At 36.7% G+C, this 22,468-nt stretch overlaps 1 protein-coding gene across 3 annotated transcripts; it reads right to left on the reverse strand.

The window, feature by feature from the left end:
- Positions 1 to 3,269: 3,269 nt before the first annotated feature.
- On the reverse strand, positions 3,270 to 22,281 carry STX2 (syntaxin 2). 3 transcript variants are annotated; one of them, XM_075516430.1, is made up of 11 exons: positions 22,107 to 22,281; positions 15,446 to 15,517; positions 14,604 to 14,703; positions 13,024 to 13,098; positions 11,982 to 12,055; positions 11,671 to 11,779; positions 9,840 to 9,913; positions 9,593 to 9,730; positions 8,041 to 8,151; positions 6,625 to 6,673; positions 3,270 to 5,112 (listed from the first exon to the last, which is right to left on the reverse strand). In XM_075516430.1, exons 1-11 carry the CDS (start codon positions 22,134 to 22,136, stop codon positions 4,979 to 4,981), a joined length of 966 nt encoding a protein of 321 aa, XP_075372545.1. In that variant the 5' UTR covers positions 22,137 to 22,281; the 3' UTR covers positions 3,270 to 4,978. The 3 variants fall into 3 exon arrangements, with proteins under 3 accessions (XP_075372545.1, XP_075372543.1, XP_075372544.1); XM_075516428.1 differs by lacking the exon at positions 6,625 to 6,673; XM_075516429.1 differs by lacking the exon at positions 6,625 to 6,673 and having other exon boundaries at positions 15,446 to 15,540; positions 22,107 to 22,230.
- Positions 22,282 to 22,468: the final 187 nt, after the last annotated feature.

Raw genomic sequence — 22,468 nt, forward strand, 5'->3', positions numbered from 1 at the left:
TTAAAAAGAATAAATCCATGCCCCATGGATTTATTTAAAAGATTCAGTTAATCAAAATCAAAGGTGTTTCACTCCGTGATTTAGAACAATATGAGAATCTGGTCTGATCTCACCAATGACACTGCTTTGAGCAGGAGGTTGCACTAGGTGACCTGCAGAGATCGCTCCCAACCCGAGTAATTCTCTGATTCTGTGATATACAGATGTTCACCATAGGCTCATATCACAATTCAGGAAAGGAGGAAGCTTAAAAAAGAAGCTAAAGATTTCTTTACAACAAGCTGTCAATATTATTATGCACACACTAATTCTCATATGCCTTCTCATCTACAAGCCTCCACATCTCATTTCAGAAAGTAACAGACTTACCCAATGTTAAAAACATTGATGATTATATAATAGCAGCCTCAAAGAAGTAAAAACCTTGTAACTACAGACAGTTAACAGTTCTGTGCAATACTACCAAATAACTTTGTCAAACGTACTGAAGTTGCCTCTCCATTTTCTCCAAGATTACATAAAAGGACTATAAAGCGAGCCGTTACATAAACGGCACGTCTGTCGAGTCCCTATTCATTCTGACGTATTCTCTAAACCGTTGCACTCTGCGTTACTTTAATGTTGTCCAGCTCAGTTTACTTCCAACTGACAGTAACTAGCACGGGCTGACCCAATAGTCTCATGTTCTCTCTAAGGTATGGATATAGGAAATACAATTTTGTATGCAAAATAATCCTTGTTTTCTTCCCAGCCCACAAAGTCTGTTATATATTGTTAGCTATTTGTATCATAACTTAGCCATTTTCTAAGAACTATTTACTCTTGAACATCAAAATCCTTCTTTCCCCCTCTTGGCAATAAAATGGATTCAAATGCAACCAGGAAAAGCAAGCATTCTTTACAGCACGTAAACACAATTCTTTTGTAATTACTTACCATTTCTATATATGTCCCTTTGTAAAAACCTTTATTCCAGAAGCACTTTTGTTCTTCAGAACCTAGTTACAAGCACTTACAAAACGCTCTTTTTTATTCCAAAACGCTCATTTGTAAGTGCTTTCCCGGCAGAAGGACTTCGCGTGTTTGACAGAGGTAGCTAAAAAAGGCTGCAAATGGCACGACAGAACTGAGCAGCCAGCTACTGTACATGACGGGAGAGACGGAGCTGATTCACAGGTGCAAAGGCTGACCCACTGACTGCAGCATGAGGAAGAATGCCATGGTTATTTTCAGAAGTTGCATACAAGCCACATGAACGCATCAAATCAAATTTAACATTAGGTAACTTAAGTCTTTAAACCCCCATTCACCACTCCCCCCCCCCCCCCCCCCCGACCCCTCACATCCAAGCTGTTCTCTCAAAACTACATTAAACACAACTGACCGAAAGGTTGGTTTTTTAAGTATAATTTTTATACTGAAAAACATCCTTCCTCATAGGCAGCAGTTCCCTCATTTCCTTTTGTCTTCTAAATTTTACTTATCAGGCTTGTATTCATCAAAACTCACATCGCGCTATGCTAAACAAATCCTGCATTGCCTAGAAATGTCTGTTCTGCGTTTCACACTACAGAGCAAAGGGAAGCAGAATAAAGACAGATTATTTTTTGAAAGAGCTTTAGTTCATTCTATTGAATTTATTTATGTTCAGATTTGGTGCTTTTTCCACAGGTGGTATGGCACCACTTTTGAGCACGTTGGTTGTACAGATCTTTGTAAGAACAGCCATTTAACATTTTCCCTACACTAAGATTTTACTTCCTTGGTTTGCCTTTATGGACAAGTTTGCCTTATTAATTGCTAAATTCAATATTCCCACTCCTATCCAGTTTTCCCAATACCACAAAGAAATATCAAACTAAGCGTAACTGCTCAATTATCTTACAGTTAGTCATAAGCTGGCCAATTCCCAACTTCTAAGTGCTTTGGTATTAGCTCTGCATAGGGCGTAACACTTCATTGGTGACAGACTGTTACAAAAGTTATGACGACTATTTTTATATGAAGATAGCACTGACTCAAACGAAAGCAAATGAAACCTCGGGCATTCTTTCCTCAAAACGTCTCCAAAAAAGGCCCTCCACAACAAGAGCAGCACAACCAACCTTTCCTCCCCTTACACAGTACCACACTGACACTCGTCTTGCATTTGCTAGAGCACTGACCGTATGCAAGGCTCACGTACCTCAGTATCACGTACGGGGGAGGAAGATGAGGGAAGAGAGGCGCCAGAAGGAGACGAGCACCAGTGCCCGCGCCGCCCAGGGCAGGTGGCAGCTGCTCCTCCCCACCTCCCGGCCCCTGCAGCCGCCACGGCTGCCCGCTCCGAGCAGGCTGCTCGCTCCTGCTCACCGCTGCTGCTGGAGCTGGGCGCGCGGGCGAGGGGCAGGGGTGCCGCAGAGCGCTGGCTGCGGCTGCAAGGAGCAGGTTACCAAGAGAAGACGGGTTCGGCATCGCCTCGTGGGTAACACCGCTCGATGCCGCCCCAGCAAAAAGCTGTCGGAGCGGCGATCTAAGCCGAGTGTAAAAACATCAGCGCAGGGGGAACGACTCCAGTTACCGCTTGTACGTCAGAGCCCTGAATCTGTTCCAGAATTTCCAATTCTGGGGTAGGCAGGTAAAAGGAAGTTATTTTAATTCTGCACTGTGAAAGATGCACTTCTATGAGGAATTTTTGAGAATACATGAACAGCTTTATTCAAATAAATAATTCCCATATTTTTCAAGTTTAATATTAAAGCAAAATTCCATGGGCATAGTTTAAATTAATAAATCCCATTAATGTCTTCATAATTATCTCTACACTACTTTGATAATCTCTACACCTTTTTTGGTAAAAAGTTTCAGGAAATACACTACCTTTACTCCAAGACCTAGGTATCGGTTGTTTGACATACGTCATTGAAAAAACATACCAGCCCTATTCAAACACTTACTGGAAATATACACAAAGGTCACAAGAACATCATGAATATAAAAATAGCCACAGGATACTTGCTTAGATAAATTTATTAGTGCATAGGTTAGAGATTTACTCCCCTTCAATATTAATAGAACAAAGAGGTTCATGTGAAAAACAAGTTTTGTTTTGTTTTAAAACAAACTCATTGAGGCAGCTATATAACAACAAGTAAAAAGTATGGAGTGGCCTATTCAAATTTCTGGTCTTGATGGGCAAATTATTGCATTATAAATAAGAAAATTCAACATGATGGGATTTTGGGGGTCATTTTAGGTAACCAGCTGTTAAACAGCAGAACTGATCCCCCCCCCCCAATCTAATTTGTGTATCTGTATAAATAATATTTACTGATAAAAATCTAGAAAACTATAGAATAAAAATATATTTTACCTAGAACGAGTACTAAGGCAACCAATCTTTCCTTACTTTGCATGTAAACTTCCTCACAAACATTGGTGAGTGGACTTAGAGGTAAAGAAATTTGTTCATTAGTGAAGCCGAAATTTTTCAAGCGACTTCTTTATGGCTGACTTGCAAAAAGACCAATAATTTTTCTTCTTTTTTAAATATGTTTGACATCTGAATAGCTCCAGCACATTCACAGTATATTTGGACAGCAAAGCAGGAATATTCATACATACAATATAAATTGTAAACTTTGCTGAATTTCATTAAGTGAACAGACTGAATTATAGTTTACTGAGTAACTTTGATCTCAGACACTTTCAACAAAACGTAAGTTTAAGGATTCTAACCTTTTAGGACCAAGTTATCGCAGTTAACATTATAGTTGAGTATTTGGAAACATTGAAAAGTGTAGTTTTAGACTGTGTTTAAAAAGGCACACATTATACTTTTCTCTAATTGTGCTACAGTGTAAATATATCTACATATCTACATGGATATCCTTAAACAATGAGAAGTCAAAAATTCAAGTTACAAATATTTTACACACAAAATACAAAAATAACCTGTAACATTAAATGCAGTTATTTGGTTACATTTGAAGTCTTTCAAGTCTTGCAAGCTAGCATTACAACAGGCATGTATATACTAAAACACTTCATATATGTTATATAACACATACATTTCATAACAAATCAGTGTCTTAGTTTGTATTATGTTTCAGGCTTTTCTGAGGGAGTTTATCCCTATGTGCTATATTCACACATCAGCATTAGCAAGCTTCTGAATAAGAAATCTTGACTTGGCTTTATAGAGAAAAAGTGTCATTTTTGTCATATGTATATGAACAATAAGGCTAAACTGATCCATCAGTTTCCTTTGCACACAGATTATTTGTAAAATTATCTGCTCAAGTTCACGTTCAGTGTGCTTCATTATTGCATTCTTTTACCAGAAATGTTGCAACTAACTTTTTATTATAAAGGCAAGGAAATATTTAAAGCAATTAACCTTAGTCACATTGAAAGAAAAAGAAAAAAAAAAAAAAGCTTTTTTACACATTCCTGTTTTTTTTTTTTTCTTCTCAAGTGTAATGCAATAGGCAGACAGTTAGATAAGTAGTCTTTTCAGGATAAAAATATTTTAGCGCTTGTTGGAGAAAAAATTTTTAAGTATAAAGCTTAGATAGGTTAAGGTGACTAAATAATTAATGCACTTAAAGACAAGGCTACATCTCATAAAAGTGTTCACAAGAGTGCTAACAAAAGCACACTGGTAAGGTACTAAAATTCATGATTAAAATTGTATTAGCAATAGGAAAAAGAGCCAAACAGTGAAAACTCAATAGTCTCTCAGCTCCCTATTTAAACTGTTTGTAACACTGAGATATGAAAAAAATCCTAAGTTACTTTAGTTCAAAACAATTAAGAGGAAGTTTCAGTCTTACAACTGTATAGTTTATGATGAAAATCCATACATATCCTAATACATTCTGATCTTCATTTATGAGTAAACATTAAGAGGAGTGATTTTGTTTTCATTTTTAACCATTAGTGATAGGTCATCATCATGGAACAGTGTAAGGCATTATTTATTAAAAAAGGCTTGGTTTTACTGAAGATGTATTTTGGAGTTCCTGAAGGTTCGTAACTCTTGGAATATGCTTGCTATGATAGTGTTGTTGCTAGGATAATTCCAAGTATCAGAAGCAATACAGTTACACATATAATTATGAACATCAATTTCTGCAAAAAAGAGAGAAAAGTTGAAATTGAAATACCTTGTCAGATACAGAACTGTTTAAATACATGCGTAGCCACAGAAAATGAATAATACTGATACCTAATCTGAGTGTTTGGATTTTCTTTCTAAGGAATACTTACTGCTATGATTTCCTATTGTTAGCCTTTCTTTTCTAACATACATGTAACCATAGTTACAACACAGAGCTATCTGTGTAACAGTTCTGTATTTTGCTTCACAGAATAATTGTTATTACTCATACCCAACTTCTGTAAATATTATTACGTATAGAAACAGATGCAATAGTGAACATTTACTTATCAAGGTCAAGTCTAAGTACAGTAACACTGCTTACTGCCACCCTCCTTGGATAAATATTTGTAGCCTGCTCCAAACTTTACAATTGCACACTTAGTGAAATTCAATAAAACGTCAGCAAAAACATTGTGTAGGTGCAGCTCAGAAGAGCTGCAAGGAAAAAAAAAAAAAAGAGATGGGTTCTATGTAAATGCATCAGTCTGACGTTACGTCAGGTATTTCTGACTATAAGCAATGATTCAATAAATCCTGTTATCTGCCCATAAACCAAAGCTGAGAAGAAACTGAAACATTTAAACAAAAAAACCTTCCATATTAAAAAAGTGTTAGTACAGCAAACTGAATTCCTGATTAGCTGTCTGAAATGCCATCTCACTCATAGTGCTTCATATATAGTTTGAAGATACTACATGTAAAAAGTTGAGTTTCTACTGGGCTCAGAAGAGTTAACTGCTATTTTCTACTTAGCCTGGCTAGGTGTTATCTTGACAAGAAATGGTAGATTAATACAGCAAAAATCTGAAGACTGAAAGAATTCTCAAATTTATGTCCTAAAATTCCAGTTGAAATCTTTGCAGACTTCCTTTTACAAATACATTGTTATTTCCCACTGTTTCATTTAGTCTAGTAATAATAAACAGCTTCAAAGTAAGAAATTTTAGGATGTTCTGCAAGGCATAATAACCAACTTCATGGTTGTAGAGATCTACTTTTATGAAAGGTCTACTTAAAACCATAGAAAACGCCATTTGATAAAGTTCCAAGTGTAACTAGAATTCCACATCTTAGTGCAGATTGTTTGCTGATGTGAATTTTCAGTATAAGAATAATATTCAAAGGACTGCGAGACAATAATTGGATTTTTTTGGTCTCGTTTCCTTCTGCGTTTACGAGTCTTGCGTAGTGACTGCATTGTGTAAATTCAGCAGGTTACCACTAGATGTCAGTTTTCAATATTCACATGCACAGTACTTTTATAGGATGCAGAAATAGAGAAGATCCACCAATGCATCTCAAGCCTACCCCCCCCAATCCTAACTGTACAGATATTAAGGGTTAGTAGCAATACAAGTTACCAGAGCAAAACAAGAGCAAAATTAGTTGATTAGTTACTTACTGCCACACTGGCAGGAAGTCATGCATGCTGAGGTTATCCAAGCATCACCGAATACCAACAGACAAACCAATAATTAGACCAATTATGGCAATCAACACCAATGACACAAGGATAATTATCCACATTTTCTGTCAAAAAAAACCAAGGTACTATTATTTTAATATTAAGCACATTAAGACTTGCATTTATTTTCAATTTTTAAATTAGTCAGTTTTTAAATCCACACTCATTGTTATTGAAGCCTGCAGCATTCTCCAACTGAGATAAATGTATCTGTATACTCTTCCATGCATAAGAATAAACATTTTTAAACAGCTTTTACAGGTAAACTAGCATGACTAATACCTATATAGTTATCAAAGATGAGAAAACCACCGTTTACAAATACATTAAGTGGGCTCTTCTGACACTTCTTAAATAATTTTTTTAAAATGTAACAGGCTTGTTACCTACATGTAGATATCTGTCTATATAAAGATATATCATTCCCACAAATCCAACTCGCCATAAAAAGCCTCAGAAAATCGCACAGCATCTCAAAAGGGGAAATTATAATGTCAGAGGAACACTTCATTCACTCTGCAATCATACGGTCACCAAATATAAAAATAAATTACTGAGTAGTTTGATTTCAGAATGCATTATGTGGCTTTCTGATGGGAAGATAGATATTGAAACACAAGTTTCCCAAGCCAACAGAAAATGCCTGAACATTACTTTGAACTCAATTCCTCCACAAAATTGAGTGTCATGGTTTAACGTCACACACTTTCCAGAGGGAAGATCCCCCTAATCTAGTACTTTTACAAGAGTACAAAAGTAGTTACCTGTAAAAAGAATAATTACAGATGGAATTCTAAAAAAGTAAGCCTGCTTCAGCAAAACCAGCAATTTTTATTTTTCTTGCTAACACGGTGATTTTATAGCTACAAATCCAAGTAAGTTTACCAGTGATAAAGATCCAAAAACCTTTAAGCTTATTTGGAGTCTGAATAATTTAAGGTATCATGGTAGTTGGTGAGAACCACCTGTGAATTTATGTACTAGCATAATATATTAATTAATCTTTTGGGGTTTGTACACTCTGTAATGACAGCTTTTTAAGTGGAAAATTGTGAACATAGCCTTAGCTGTGTGTGAATTGCTTATCCATTTTTTTAGTACAAGAAGTTTCTGTCCTCTACTGGTAATATCAATTTTTAATATTAACTATAACAAATTAATTCACTTTAGAAATGGTCTGAGTTCTTCTGGATTATGGGGTTTTTTGTTTGTAAAACCCTTTGGTAAATCTTCCTCTGTCATATACTAATTTATAACAACATTTTCTAATCTAATTTTAAATATCACAACTACAAAAAAGTAAAATGCATATATCAATTCCACCTTGAAGGACTGAATACAACAACAACAACAAATCAACTAAAATTGAAGGTCGCTTCATACTGTGCTAAGTTAATATACTGACTAGCACAATTACAGAAAGATAGCATACCCTTCGTGCTTTACTTTGATATTTAACTGCCTTTTTTGTCTCTTCTTTTGCATGTTCCACATAATCTGATGCATTCATCACGTTCTTTTCTATGTTGTTGATCATTTCACCCTTAAAATGAAATTTCGAAGAAAAAATTTTATTATTGGAATCCATGGATCCTTGTTTAATGAACCTAAGAGAAGAAAGGCTACAGAACATCAACAATTATTTTAAACAAGTGAATAATGTACATATTAGTGGCTGGCATTTTTTCTGCTTTGATGTGTAAAAGAAAAAAGGAAATGAGAAGCAAGAGCTCAAAGTTCTAACCAAACAAGGAACATTCATGGGCAAGGCAAGCATATTTCTCCCTTTTGCAGGAACTAATACTGAACACCTGAAAACATACCTTTGAATGGAAGGTATGTTTTAACAGCCAAAACTAAAACTGACATACTAAAGAGATCAGAAATCCCTGACGTGCCTGGAAGTGTGAAAGGATAATGGCTATTTTGACACAAGTATCTATCAACAGTTATCTAAGAAAATGCACACATATAATAGCAACTTCAAAACTTTCTCAAAATCGAGGGTTTAGAATGTCACACATAACAAATTCAAATTAATCATGATGAATGAAATTTGGTAATGAAATGGAGGATTGGTAAAAAAATTACAGTAAGTCCATTACCTGTGTTTCTGTCCATCAGAAGAAATAATCAGCAGCAGTAAACAGCAAAGCATTAAAGAATGATGCACAAGTAACTTTTGTTCATTTCTAATTCAAAAGAAAACTGCCACCAATTTGCCTTCGCTATATTTAATATCAAAGCAACACAGGACTTCTAGAATAATACCCAATTTAAAAAAAAAAAAAAAAAAAAGTCCTTTTCAGGAAAGTTTCTCTCCTGAACGTTATTCTTTTCACTTTCCTGCGTAAGTCACAGAATTTAAAGAACAGAAGTTAACAATATTTGTTAGATAATTGGTTTGTAAAGACTACAAACAGAATGAAGAACAAGTTTACATACATGTCAAGACAAAGCTTATGAATGTAAGAGACTACTTGAATGACTCGTCAATCCCTTTATATCCATGTTAGTTATAGCAGTAATCATACCTTTGTATTATGCGCAAGTTGCATATATCCTTGCTAACGCACATTTTATTCTACCACAGTAGTCCTTTACCACGTCTGTGAGAATCCTAAATTCCCAAGATATTAGCCAACATTCCAGGAGAGAGTTGTTCTTACTTAAACACACACAAAAATGTTCAAGCATATTGCAATATAAGCAATGTTGAAAAAAATATTAAGTATACCAACTGAAAAGAAAGCCTATGCTTAGTTATTCATAGCACATACTACAAATACATCTAGATTGTATGTTTGTCTAAAACAAAACAAAAAACCTTTAGTAATTAACTTTCATATATCCTAATCACAGTCAAAAAACACTGTAAGTCTGTATTATCTGAATATAAGAAATTGTTTCTGCATATTTCAAAGAGGAAGACTGGGGGAAAAAAATCCCCACTTACATAAATGTGTTTGAATTGGTTCAGTTACCTGAGTCTCAACAAACATTGCCATGTCCATAAACATTTCATGTAGTTCCCGTATGCTAGATTCCAGTTTTATAATATCCTTGTGACGTGACTCAATTTCATTCAGAGCTTGCCTAGTTATTTGAGAGTCTGATATAATCTTCGGGAGAATAAAAAAAGATATGGACATAAATAAGTATGCGCTGACACACTTGCAAATAGCAGAAGCAGCAGAATAGGAGAGACATAACTGGACCAGAAATACATACATCAGAAGTGAAAATTGAAGGATTACCACTCTCTAACATTTCTTCCAGTTCCTCATCAGTGGTGGTCTTTCCAGCTAGGATAAAAACAACAGTACTTCACATAACATCACTTATTCATTATTGAACATAAAATTTTATCATACCAGAAGGATGACAATTCAAAGAAAATTCTTGTATTGAGCATTTTTCTAGATAAAACAATCTAGTGTTTAGCCATGACCAAGTGCCATTTTGCATGTGAAAACACACCCCAGAAAATATCAAGTAGTAGTCAGAAAACAAATGTAGATTCAAAGCTCTGATGAAGAATTCCTGGTTGGTGGGGTTTTGTTTGTTTTGGGTGGTTTTTTTTTTTTTTGGTCAAATTGAAGAGTTTGATCAGAATCATTTACAGTGTACATATGAACCTTGTTAAGTGGAGTGTTCTTCAGAACAAAGAACTTGAGATACAGAGTATTTACATAACATTCAATATTTACCTATTCAATCATGTCACATTAGCACCCAATTTACTTGCTCCCCACCACTGTGTGGGCAATAAAATCTTTACGTAAATTTCATTTTATCAACACAGGATTACATTCATATTCCACACAGGGAAGATGATTACCCATAGCGTACCTTCACTTCTACTTTTCATAATACATCTAACAATCGATGTAGTTTATTATTGCATGTTTAAGCAAACTGAATCCTACCGATCACACTGGTACAACAAATGCAAGTGTTATGAGTTACAGAACGCATTCAAGTGATTTGTATTGTACAGTTCTAAAAATTACATATCAATCCCTGTTCCTCCCATGTAAAGCAAGTTGAATATCTGTAGTAACTTATATAATTCTGTTCTATCGGATGAAAGTTACAGTTTGAATATTACTTTCTGATGTTAATACCCCAGAATGCTGCAAAACCTGCTTTAAAATTTTTAGTGCTGAGGAAAAGCTGAAGGCTCTGATTGGGTCACAACAACATTAACTTAGAAGAACCATGTCCTGAAATATTAGGGTCCCTCCCCTCAAACATATAGGTAAAGAAGAATTTAACTTGCCCAATAAACTTTAGTGAAACACTGAATTGAACCACTAGCATGAGAGGCTAATTACAAATTTGAGAAGCACGTGAAAAGCAAAGTCTTCTTATAATCTGCCAACTTTTCTGTTTGCATTTCCTATTTCAGCAATACATGTATTTACTTTTACGGGAGATATTCAAAAAGGCTAATTTTAGGTACAAGATGTTACGGATTTTTTTAGACACCTTCCGAGGTAGATGCTGTAGTTCAGAGTAGAGTCAGGTACCTTTCTGAATACTCCTTGTAATAATCAATGATAAGTCAAATGTGAGTCAGTCAACAAATCGTTAAGAGTACATATAACAGCAGCACTGATTTTATGTCAGCTGAATTTAACAAGAGTTCTTATTGACAAAAATAGCATAGCCTAAAAAGAGATGTTGTCCTGTTTAGCATGTTAATTTTGGAATGGCTTTTAATAACACTTGCTATCTTCAGAACACAGCTTTTCTTAATGTTTCGTTTAAAGTTGCAACATTGGAAATAAATGAAACAAAAGGAAAAGATATTTTCTTTAATGATTTTCAATATGAAAGAAATGATTTAGTGAGTTTTCTCTTTTTTCTTTACAGCTGTTCTGAAGACTAGTATCAAAGAATTTATGACATATGATAAAATTGTTTCTTTTCCCTCATGTGCTTCAAGAAGATCTCCAAGATGTATGATGCTTTGTACCATCTTTAAGTAATAAGAAACAAGGGAGGCACTAACAACACAATTCATCTTTTTAAAAAAACGTGTATTCAGGTCACTTACTTATCTCTAATTGTCTCTGTATCCGACCTTTGCTGCGTTCTCGAAAAAGAGTTTGGGTCTCGTTGTATTCCGTCATGACCTCCACAAACTTGTGAGCTAACACAGAGTGCTGTTTTTTGAGGATTTAAAAATGTGGAACAAAAATGTTTATTTTTTTGATACAACAAATACTACTGCATAACAACTGAAAGTGGTATTTACATTCCAACAAAACAGAACATGTAGTTCTGAAACTATTTCAGAAAAGTGAAACTCATTCTCCAATTTACTAGACTCCTTTTATTTTCTTTAAACCTATTAAGGGATCATACCTGTGTTTTTCTTATCCTGAGGTCCACTGATGTCCGATTAGCATTTTCACCCTGATCAAAACTTTGTTCAATAGCTAAGAACAATACAAGAATATTATGAGTCAATGTTCAGTATAAATTATTTAATAGTGTAGCTCAGCTACTTTGTAAATACTATTAATTATTACTTTTTTCATGTACAAGCTCCCCATAGACATGTTTAACATTTCAGGGGGAGAAGAGGAGTGGCAGTGATATATATATATAAATTTAAAATCATTTTGGTAATTGGTACAGATCTTAAAACACAGTAACTACTTCAGTACTCTTAACAGAGTCACACTACTGTCTATTACTCTGGAAAAATTTCAAAAGGTGCAACAAAATGGGCTGCTCTTACAGTTTAAACAAACACCATACTCTAGTGTTTATGGAAGGACAAAAGCATATAGTAATTGTAATACAGTAACATTAAAACACTCAATAAGTTTCAAAACCTACGCTAAACAATTAAGACATACTCATAGGGGAAAGCCACAGCAAAATTAGCTAGTCTGAATTTAAAATACAATAGGTGTTCTCTAGAGCAATTCCCTATGCAGACATTTAAGCCATGGAGACTGTCTTTTTGCAGTTAAAGTTAATTTTCTTCCAAAACATCATGACCAAAAAACAGCATTTCACTTGCATAAAACATTTCTATACAGAGGAATTACTTTGCATTGTAATTTTCTAGGTTATTTCTGAAAGCAAGCAAGCTCTTTGTCCTGTTCCACAAGCTAGGCTGTGCTGAGACCTGGTATCTATCAGCGGTGAAGCTCGCCAAGGAGGAATAAAGCAGAGGACGACACTGTTACGGACATGGGCTGTACATTAGTTGGCAGGGAAGTGGCTCTCTCTCTCTCTCTCTTTTTTTTTTTAAAGAGCTGTACAATACAATTTATGCATACATAATGCAGCTTCTAAAGTTTAGAAGTTCAGCTGCAATACATTAAGTTTGTAACACTGCCACCATCCTGAATCATTACAAGCAACAGTAGTTTTATTTCTCCTCACAACTTACCCTTTAATCTGGCTCGGATTTTATTAGCAATCTTCTTTATTTCCTCATTTAATTCTTCAAGTTCTTCTTTTGTTCCTTTAAAAAAAAGGATTTTTTTTTTTTTTTAGAACTGTTAATGATTGATAATAGTAAGCCAGCAACCACCTACAACTCTACCTTGCAATCTCATAATTGTATTCAGTACAACCATGCAGAGAAGTTTATTATACTCTGAAGTACTTTAAATATGATTTTTATAACAGCATACTATCAGATTCCTGCTTCTTATGACAGGCCCTTACACTTGGGAAATGTTATTACCAAATCACCAACTAAACCAGGTAGTAAAATATTCCACGTTTTTTCTTAATGTAACACTTCCAGGGTAATATTCATTTGCTGGTCAAAATGAAAGTTCACTGAAGTCTATCAAGTGAAAATACATATTTATCTCACATTTTTTTCAGTTCTGTTTTTTATCACTGACTCAGTGCTTTTGGCCTTATTAACATAACTGTACCATGCACTAACTATATTTTTGAAGAATACTACACAGCATACTTACAAAGAACTTAGCTAGATCTGTTATTGGGTTTACTGAAGACACTGGATTCACAAGAGCATACATGACTTACAAGCAATGTCATGTTCCTACACAGTTCAGATACATTAATGAGCACAATTTTTAGCACAAACACAAGCTGATAAATGAGCTGAGACCACAGATTTTAAACATTTAGATGAACCCTTATTAAACCTGAGATTCATTGACTGTATACGATTGTTAAGACAAAAAGCAGTCTGCAAAATCATTTGTAAGAATACAAACATATGCCCATCCATAAACAAAGAAAATAGGGGGAAAAGAAAAACTAACATCCAAAGTTCAGTTTTCATCAAGAAGATAAATGTTAAGCTAGCATTGCAACATTCCACAAAAGTATCTCAGCATCTTTTCTTCCCTTTTCTTCAAATACTGCCCGCAAACCCAGGCATGCCTTGAATAAAGAAGCATCGAGAAGAGAGAAGGTTCTGTGTTTCTAGGTAAGTTCCCTAAACTTCCTAGTTCTCTATTCAGAAAGCACATCTTCACTTTCAGCTTTGGGGTTACAGCCTCTAAAAATAGGGCTCTGACATGGAACTCTTACTAGCACTGAAGCAGCTGACTGTAGTGTTAGTGTTAGACAGGATCTTGCCCCTGCTGAAGAATAAAGAGAAAATGATGGCGGTACCGTGTGAGCTTCAGTAGACAACTTCAACATTTTCACAAATTAAAAGAAATGCAAGTGGCCTCTAAGTTTCTGAAGACACAATCAATTTCAAGATATCATATTAAACTGAGCTTTGGTCTAGGAAAGGTTTGGATCATGCAACAAATATTCTGAAAATGTATTTATTCAAATGAGACTTAAAAAACAAAAATAAGCAAATTAAAATATTAATTCAATATTAAATATGGAAATATTTAAATAAATAAATTGTGTTACATTTTGCATTCCGAACACCTGAAGTTCTATTCCTATAGATAGCTAAAACAAACAAAAAATTTTATTTCAGACTATCTAGCCACACATCTGAAATCTAAAAAAAGTGACACTCACTTCCTTCAGGATTTGGTGCTGACAGGATAATGCTGTGCTGCTTCTTCACTTCTTCCACATTTTGTGCTATTTTTGCTATATTATTTCTAAGTTCCTCAACCTAGATGAAGAGAAATATGGCAATGAAAACATTAGAATAATTCAGGGCAAAGATTTTAAAAAAAGAATCTTTGGTAATAAAAATCGTAAAGTATTTCATTGCAACATTTGTAAGTATCTGACAGAAATCCCAGCAGAAATGTTGACATTTAAGCAGCTTGCAATTTTTAAAGAAAAAATGGTATTCTTAATAGCAAATATATTCTGTATGGCCAAAAACTTAAGTGCTACTATTCTTAATAAAAAAGACTAAAATTATATCAGCAAATTCCTTGTTGACAGGGAGTTAAAAACCACTTAGATGGAGTAAAGACAGAAAATACCCTGAAATAAACAAGCAGAAGTGTTACCAACATTTGACTGAGAAGAGGAAACGGCCTCAAGTTGTACCAGGGGAGGTTTAGATTGGATATTAGGAAAAATTTCTTCACTGAAAGGGTTGTCAAGCAGTGGAACAGGGAAGTGGTTGAGTCACCATCCCTGGGGGTATTTAAAAGACATGTAGACGTGGTGCTTAGGGACATGGTTTAGTAGTGGACTTGGCAGTGCTGCGTTAACAGTTGGACTCTATGATCTTAAAGGTCTTATCCAACAGATTCTATGATTCTATTCTATGATTTGATATATCATTACAAAGCATATGGGGGGGGGGGTAGATGAATTGTTAAACCTAATTACAGAAATTAAAAGGCACAGAAAGAAAACTGTAAGTCTTTAATGCATGGTGAAAACTATAACTTTACCTGTTGGAAAAACTCATCCATAAAATGGTCTTTTTCAACAATAACTGTCTCCCCATCTTCATTTCCTTTAAACTGTAAAAGACAACAAAACAAATCTAGGGAATAACATTCAGGATACTGTTCTGAAACAACTACAACTTCTTCCACATTGCTACTGCATACATATTTTTGTCAATAGTCTTCGAAGTCCAAAAAGTAAGTTTTCCACTTCTAAGGACTGTAATCTAAAAACAAATAAGCAGAGAGGTCAAAGAAGTCACCTGACTACCATGAAGTTGTGAATGCTAAGGTGTGTACTCCTCCGTAAACAACTTCAGGACAGAACCAGCCTGTAAGCGATGCCACAGTTTTCATTACCTGTCATAAAAATTATTAAAATACAATTTGGCATACAAATGTTCTCTCACAGCATAAAGATAATTCCACAGCAAGTCCCACATGAACTGAAAATAATATTCAGTTTACTGAGACAGTAAATCAAAGCCTCTCAAAGAAATACTAAGAGGGGTGCTGATGACTGACCTGTGATGTAATAAGTCAAACATCTAATAAAAGCTAGAACAAAAAGCTATCAACATCTGCTTACTAGTTTTGCCCTTGGGTGTTTTCAAGGCTGCCATTCCACACCAATTTAGACATAATTATGCTACACTAAACTATACATGCATTACATAACTGATAAACCCTTCAAATAGCAGCCAAGGAGGCAGAAGCTCAAGCTGACAGGCTCTCTCAGATCTCCAGGGCACACAGCCCAATACGTTCCCAGAGTCACACTTCCCTAACCCTTGAGCCAGCCTAGCACAATAGATGGATCTTGACGGTAGCTGAGATTCAAATTTGCTCAAAGGAAGAGAGAATTAACATGCATGATATAAAGCCAAAGACTTCCAGCTTCCATGTTCTCTAGTTCCCTCTGTAGAGCACACTGTTTGAACTGCTTCGAATCAAAATTAGAACAAAATACTATTCTACCATAAAGTCAACGGGTTATCTTTTAGGAAAAAAAAGTACAAGATAGGTAACATTAAGGGATTTTCATGTTCAAACCTCCTTTTTTCTTACAAGCCCCTCTGCCTTTGACGTTCTAACACCCACTTTCGGCTCCTAAACTCTGATCCTATTACCCAATAAACCCTTTGTTTCTGGGTTTTATTAAATTAGGTGAGATGTGTATTATTTGCATGACAATTCTGCAATTTAATCCAATGTCAAACACTGTTATTCTCTAATAAACAAGGTTATACTCAATGATAAATGCATCAAAATCTACTAAGACTGCCCCAAATCTTCAAGGAAAGTTATTACTTATACTTTGTGACAGTTCCTTTCCTGCAAATTGAGGGAGTGCATAAAGCCCTATTACAATATGTTTGTCAGAAATCATCTGTTTTTTATGCTCAGGGGAACCATAATGCCTCAACTGAAATAAAGGAATTTAGATGTTATTGCTCTCCTGGACCATCCTCCAATCACTCATAATGCAGTGTGTCATTAAAGACTTTTTGTAGTTACTCATTTTGGGAAGATGATTGCTAGAACTCAATATTAAAGAATCTGTCCTTAGGGACTGTAATCAATTAACAGACTAGCTTATTACAAATAAGCAAGGAAGTCTGTGCCCAAATGAAGTTACACAACTTTTACCCATACCAGAGACTGCAGTGCTACAAAGCTACCAGTTATAAGTTTATATTTAAAAATGAGCTACACTTTAAAGACATTTAATTTCATTACCTAGGTAAAAGAACACCTTCTGCTTACATTTACTGAGTAAAAAATAATCTTTCTAATTGTTTATAACCACATCCTGTATTTAGTTAATTGAACTAAAAATAATGAAAATAGTATCAGCTGAGAGATTTGACATGTCAGCTTTTAGTTTGGTCAGAAGATCTTAGTAAAACATTAAACACCTGAGTGAATCTTAAACAAATGAAAGATGCAAAAAATCTTACTCAGAAGTCCCGTTTGTGGATGCTAGGCTGGAAGGAAGCAATCATGATTACCCACCCTGCAGTCAGCTCCACGTTCATTTCACTTTCACATTTGGTTGCAACGACACCAATGACAGATCAGTTTGCTGTCTGTACTTTATTGAAGGATTTATGGACAGCCTACCTTGAACATTAGCACTTGAAAGACACCTGGTGACTTGTCAACCTCTATTCTCTACATTCTTTAATCACCACTTACCTAAAATACAGCTTATTTGCTAACTCTCTTCGACTTAAGTGATGCACCTGCTTTTGACAAGCACACAATTCAAGCAAGAACTCACTTTTGTCATCAAGTTTAGCAGAAACATATTGTTTCTCCTAGACCTTACCTTCTCAGTACAAGCAGTATCACAAAAAACTGATAAAAAGTTTCACGTCAACGCCAAGAGCAATCTAATGAAGTCTGTTTGCAGCTCATACCTTGACCTTGGGACTGAAAGTCTGGGCCACACAACTCCATAAACATTCATAGACTTATAAAATATATCAGGTTCCCTCCAAAGTTGGTTTATATGACAGAATGCAGATATTCAGACAATATAATTTCTCAGCTCCAAGTAGGAGCTATCCCGATGGTTTATGAAACTTCTGACGTTTCCCATACCTCACAGAATTGCAGAAATAAGGCTAGCTTGAGATGTCCTACCAAATTAATTACTGAACTTGGAAATCAAAACCAGCTTTTTACCTAAAAACATGACATTACTTGCCCTTGAAATTCCAATTAAGGTTAGTTTTTTCTCAGTCCAGATCATCTGTATTCCTCTGGCAGGCTACAAGGATAACAACTGACCACCACCATCCCAATGAATCAGACCCAAAGAGTGGGTTATAGAGCGTTAGAGTTTCTCCTTATAGCATCAGTGTTTCCAGAAATTATTTTATATCAGAGTAGTCAAGGAGGGTTTACACAGGGCCAAGGGGATCTGTCAGGCAGCTTTGGCAGGTCAATCATTAACACGCATTTAGTAGCATTATTGTACAACCAGAAAAATATCATACGGTAACCATCTACAAGAAACTACTTTACACTGTTATGACATGGAAAACATACAGCTCATCTTCAGAAAAGTCCATGTTTGAAAAAAGACTAATGTAAGAGGTTAACTCAGGGGAAAAAAAAAGAACTCGGTAATGTTTTCCTCCTTCTGAAAGGGATCCTTTTGCATTTTTTCCATACCACCCAATTCTACCAATTTTAACTTTTGTGACTTTGTGGTTCTTCGCTCATTCCTAAGCAGTTCTGGGGGCACTAAGTGAACGCCCAAGAAATAGTTTACAAAAAATCGATGCAGTTCTGTTCAAGTTAAGAGTCCTTGTTTAAAAAAAAAAAAGCTACAATCAAACATAAACATATTTTTCAAAGGTTATATCTAAGATATCCTCAGTAACACTCAAGAGTGAAGAAATATAAAAAGCATGTATTTAAAATGATTCACCAATCAAGCAAGAAAAATGGATTTCAGTAGATAGCTCTGCATCCATTTCAGCATATAACAAGATGGTAATTTTTGAGCCAGATGAAAAATGCACCCCACACTTCAGATCTAAACCATCACATTTACATCCTACCTCTTTCTTAAATGATTTAACAATACCAAAAAACTTTGAATGAGTTTTATTAACAGACCTTTAAAAGGCCATCTGTTTTTAGTATCTGACGCTGGCTGAATGTGCCGAACTGAGTGTCTGAACACAGATCCTACAGCTCTTTTTAACTCATTTTAAGATGGACTTGTATCTCTGAACAGCAAACCATTGAAGACTAGGAGAATATTTTACACAATCATTGCCATGTACTTGCCCTGGTTTTTTTTTCTTCCCTAAATATCTACTGTCAACCACTGCGTATTGGATCAGAGAGAACCTTTTATTCTCCTTTTAATCTTACACTCATTTGCACTCAAAATAACTAAAACCAGTCTGGGATTTGACCAATTGTCCAATTAATTGTATTAAAGGCCAATTCAAACATCTGAAAGAAGTTCATTTTGGCCCGCGTGGAATAATTTAGAAACGACATTAAAATAATCCCCTAGAAGTGGACAAATACAATTACGGTTGCTATCTTGTGAAAATGCATGTACTTTACAAGACTGTTTCTAGCTAGAAAATAAGAGGAAGCAACATTATCTGAAGGCTATATAATCTGCATGTCTTCAACAATTTCTCCAGCAACTGTTTTAGGCTATTTAACTGCCCTAATACAGTGTATTAACAAAAATATCAAAAAGTAATATCAAAAAGTTATGATAATTTTATATTAATGGACCACAAACATTGATAAGTAACATTTATCCCTCTTCTATATAAAGAGAGAGGGAAATCTAGGAAAACGTTACAACTTTTAATGACAAGATAGTTTGCTTGCTGTCAAAATCCAGGAACACACAAATTAGGATGTGTAAACTTAAATTTACATTTCTGCTAAAGGGAATACTGTATTTAGTTAAAATGGGTCAGTATAGACTGGCTAAAGTACTAGGATCTCTTAAACTACTTGTGTATCACATTGGGTCTTTGGGGGAAACGGGGTGGATGGAACTTAGACGTAAGGTACAACCGAAGTAATACACAATGACATTCTTATATTAAGGTAAAGAGGCAGGGCATAGTTATTCCTGAAGATTCTGCAGGCTCAGGCCTGTTTAAAAACCACAACATATACACTCTACCCTTCCCTTAATGATTTAGCCAAATAAAATACAATGGAACTACACTAGTCAAACTGAAACAGATCGGAAAATAGGCAAATCAATGTTAATACATTATTTCTTCAGATTATTTATTCCTTTTCAAAGCAATCTTATCTAGGTGTGATCAAGGATCACTGTTCAAAGCATTTATACTAATAAGGGAAAATCGCTTCACAAAACCATGATCTTTTTTGATATTTCAGATAAAGATGTAAGATGGAAGTTGCTACTTCCATGAGTTCCCTGTGGAAATCAAGTTTTACAAAAGCCATCTCCCTCAGGTATGCAACTTTTCAAAACTTCATCTCCACTACACACTTTTAAGTGATAAAATGTACCGGATCTTCAATAACTTCTTCCTTCATTTGATGTTTAAATATTGTCTTCTAGTTAGAAGAAAACTTCAATTTTAAGTCTCCAAGCTATTTGTTAATTCTACAGGCAGTGAAAATTAAGTTGATGAACATATGAAGCGCTTCAGCAATACTGACCATTGTGTTTAAAGTAGTAGCTTGCTGCAGTAATGTTTCCGTTAAAGAAGTCGCTTGCTGCAGTACAGTAATGTATTCAGATGTCGAATACTAAAGCTGGCTTAAAAACCCCTATGTACAGTTGCTTTAAAAACTTTTAACAATATCTAAAGGGGGGGGGGGGGGGGGCGCTAGGGTTTGGATTGTTTTGTTTTGGGTTTTTTTAAACTAAAAAAAAAATCATACAACAGACCACTGCTGCTTCCCCTCAGTCAGAGTGAAGTCTATGTGTTTAAGACTATAAATTAAAAAGCAAATTCAGATCACTGTTTGCTGCTTCCTCTTTCTGGGAAGCGTGCACCATCACTGGAATTTCACACATATTCCTACAACCTGGACACGTTTAGAAATAGGAAAAGGGAAGAAGTATACCTGAAAAAAATCACACGTTTCTTTGGCATGACTCCGAAAACATATTTCCTGCTAAAGACACTGTAATCTAATCATGTGAAAACCTTTCGGATGCCAATTCATCCTTTTGGAGAGGAAGACAGAGAGACTGGTAATTCAATCAGTTAGAGATGGGCCTTCCAAAATGTATTTTGTGATCCAGAAGATATGAACTTAATTTTAAGATGAACGAGCCCCAAACCTGCATGCAGCTCCACACAGGCCAACTTCTACATACGTGTGGAGTCCTACAACTATCACAGGAACTCCTGTGTGTTCTCCATTTCCATGTCTTTTCAGGAAAAAAACCTCAAATACCCTTTTATTTTAACCAAGCCATATCCTGTTGAAGACAGACATGATGGTACCTCCCTCCAACTCTCCCTTCTGTTTTAGGATACTGTTTTCAAAGCACAAGTAAGGCAAAGGAAAAGAGCGTATAAACATAAGCAGCTACCATTTTGTAAACACGTGGAAAAGAAAATCTGCAGATAGCTTTATTGACGCATTACTGGTTAAACAGCCCCCAAGCAGATAAATCTACCCCACGGGCAGCTCGAAAACAAAATTATTATCCAGCTTATCTGTCATTCAAAACGTTAACGTTTGAAACGCGCCAAAGGTCAGGAGGAAGCGGGGGAAGGGGATCTATAAAAATCCGAGAAGCTTGAACTTTGCTGCCAGATCCCCCAGCTCCGATGCGCGTCCCCGGCTCTCGGGAGGAAGCCGCCCGCCTCCCCGAGAAGGGAGCTGGAAAACAGCGTGCGGCAGCCGGAGGCCTCCCTGCCCCCAGGGAGGCGGCCGAGCCGTTGGCTCCGCGGATCCCGCAGCGGAACATCAACCTTCCCGCCGCTGACCGTTACCTCAGGTGGCGATAACGGCCCGCACGGCCCTCGGGCCCCCGCACTCCGCCGCCTTTGTCCCCTCCCGCCCCGCTCCGCTTCTCGCCTCGCCTCAGCCCGCCGCCCCCCCTCCCCGCTCGCCTCCCCGGGAGTCTCCCCGCTCGCCCCGCCACTCCCGACCTGCCCCGAGCCCTCACCCTCACCTCTGCTAGGTCGGCCAGCCGGTCCTTCATCCCCGCAGCGGCTCAGCTCCGAGGCTTCCCCGGCCGCTCCTCGCTCGCTGCTGAGGGCCGCCCGCGCCCGGCCCGCTGTCGCCGGGGCCGCCTCCCCCTCTCGCTCGCTTCCCCCCGCTCGGCCGGGCGCTTCGGACGGGCCGGGCCGCGCCGCCTCCCCCCCCTCCTTCCGCGGTGCGAGGGGCCGCAGCCACGCCCCAGCCCCCGCCCAATCTCACGGCAACCGCAGGCCGCCCCGCGCATGCGGGGGAAGGGGCGGGGTCGAGTACGCGTCCCCGCGGCGCCGCGCGGAGCGGGCGGGCGCGGCAACCATCCCCTTGGGGAAGCCGCCT

This window comes from Mycteria americana, chromosome 13 (genome assembly GCF_035582795.1).
Source record: "Mycteria americana isolate JAX WOST 10 ecotype Jacksonville Zoo and Gardens chromosome 13, USCA_MyAme_1.0, whole genome shotgun sequence".
Classification (NCBI taxonomy): domain Eukaryota; kingdom Metazoa; phylum Chordata; class Aves; order Ciconiiformes; family Ciconiidae; genus Mycteria; species Mycteria americana.

Coding starts and splice junctions, on each gene's coding strand:
- STX2 (XM_075516430.1), bottom strand. CDS start 22,136: ATGAAGGACCGGCTGGCCGACCTAGCAGAG. Junction 11,780..11,981: donor TCAGGATAAGAAAAACACAG/GTATGATCCCTT, acceptor CTCAAAAAACAG/CACTCTGTGTTAGCTCACAA. Junction 8,152..9,592: donor CAATGTTTGTTGAGACTCAG/GTAACTGAACCA, acceptor TTTCATTTTAAG/GGTGAAATGATCAACAACAT.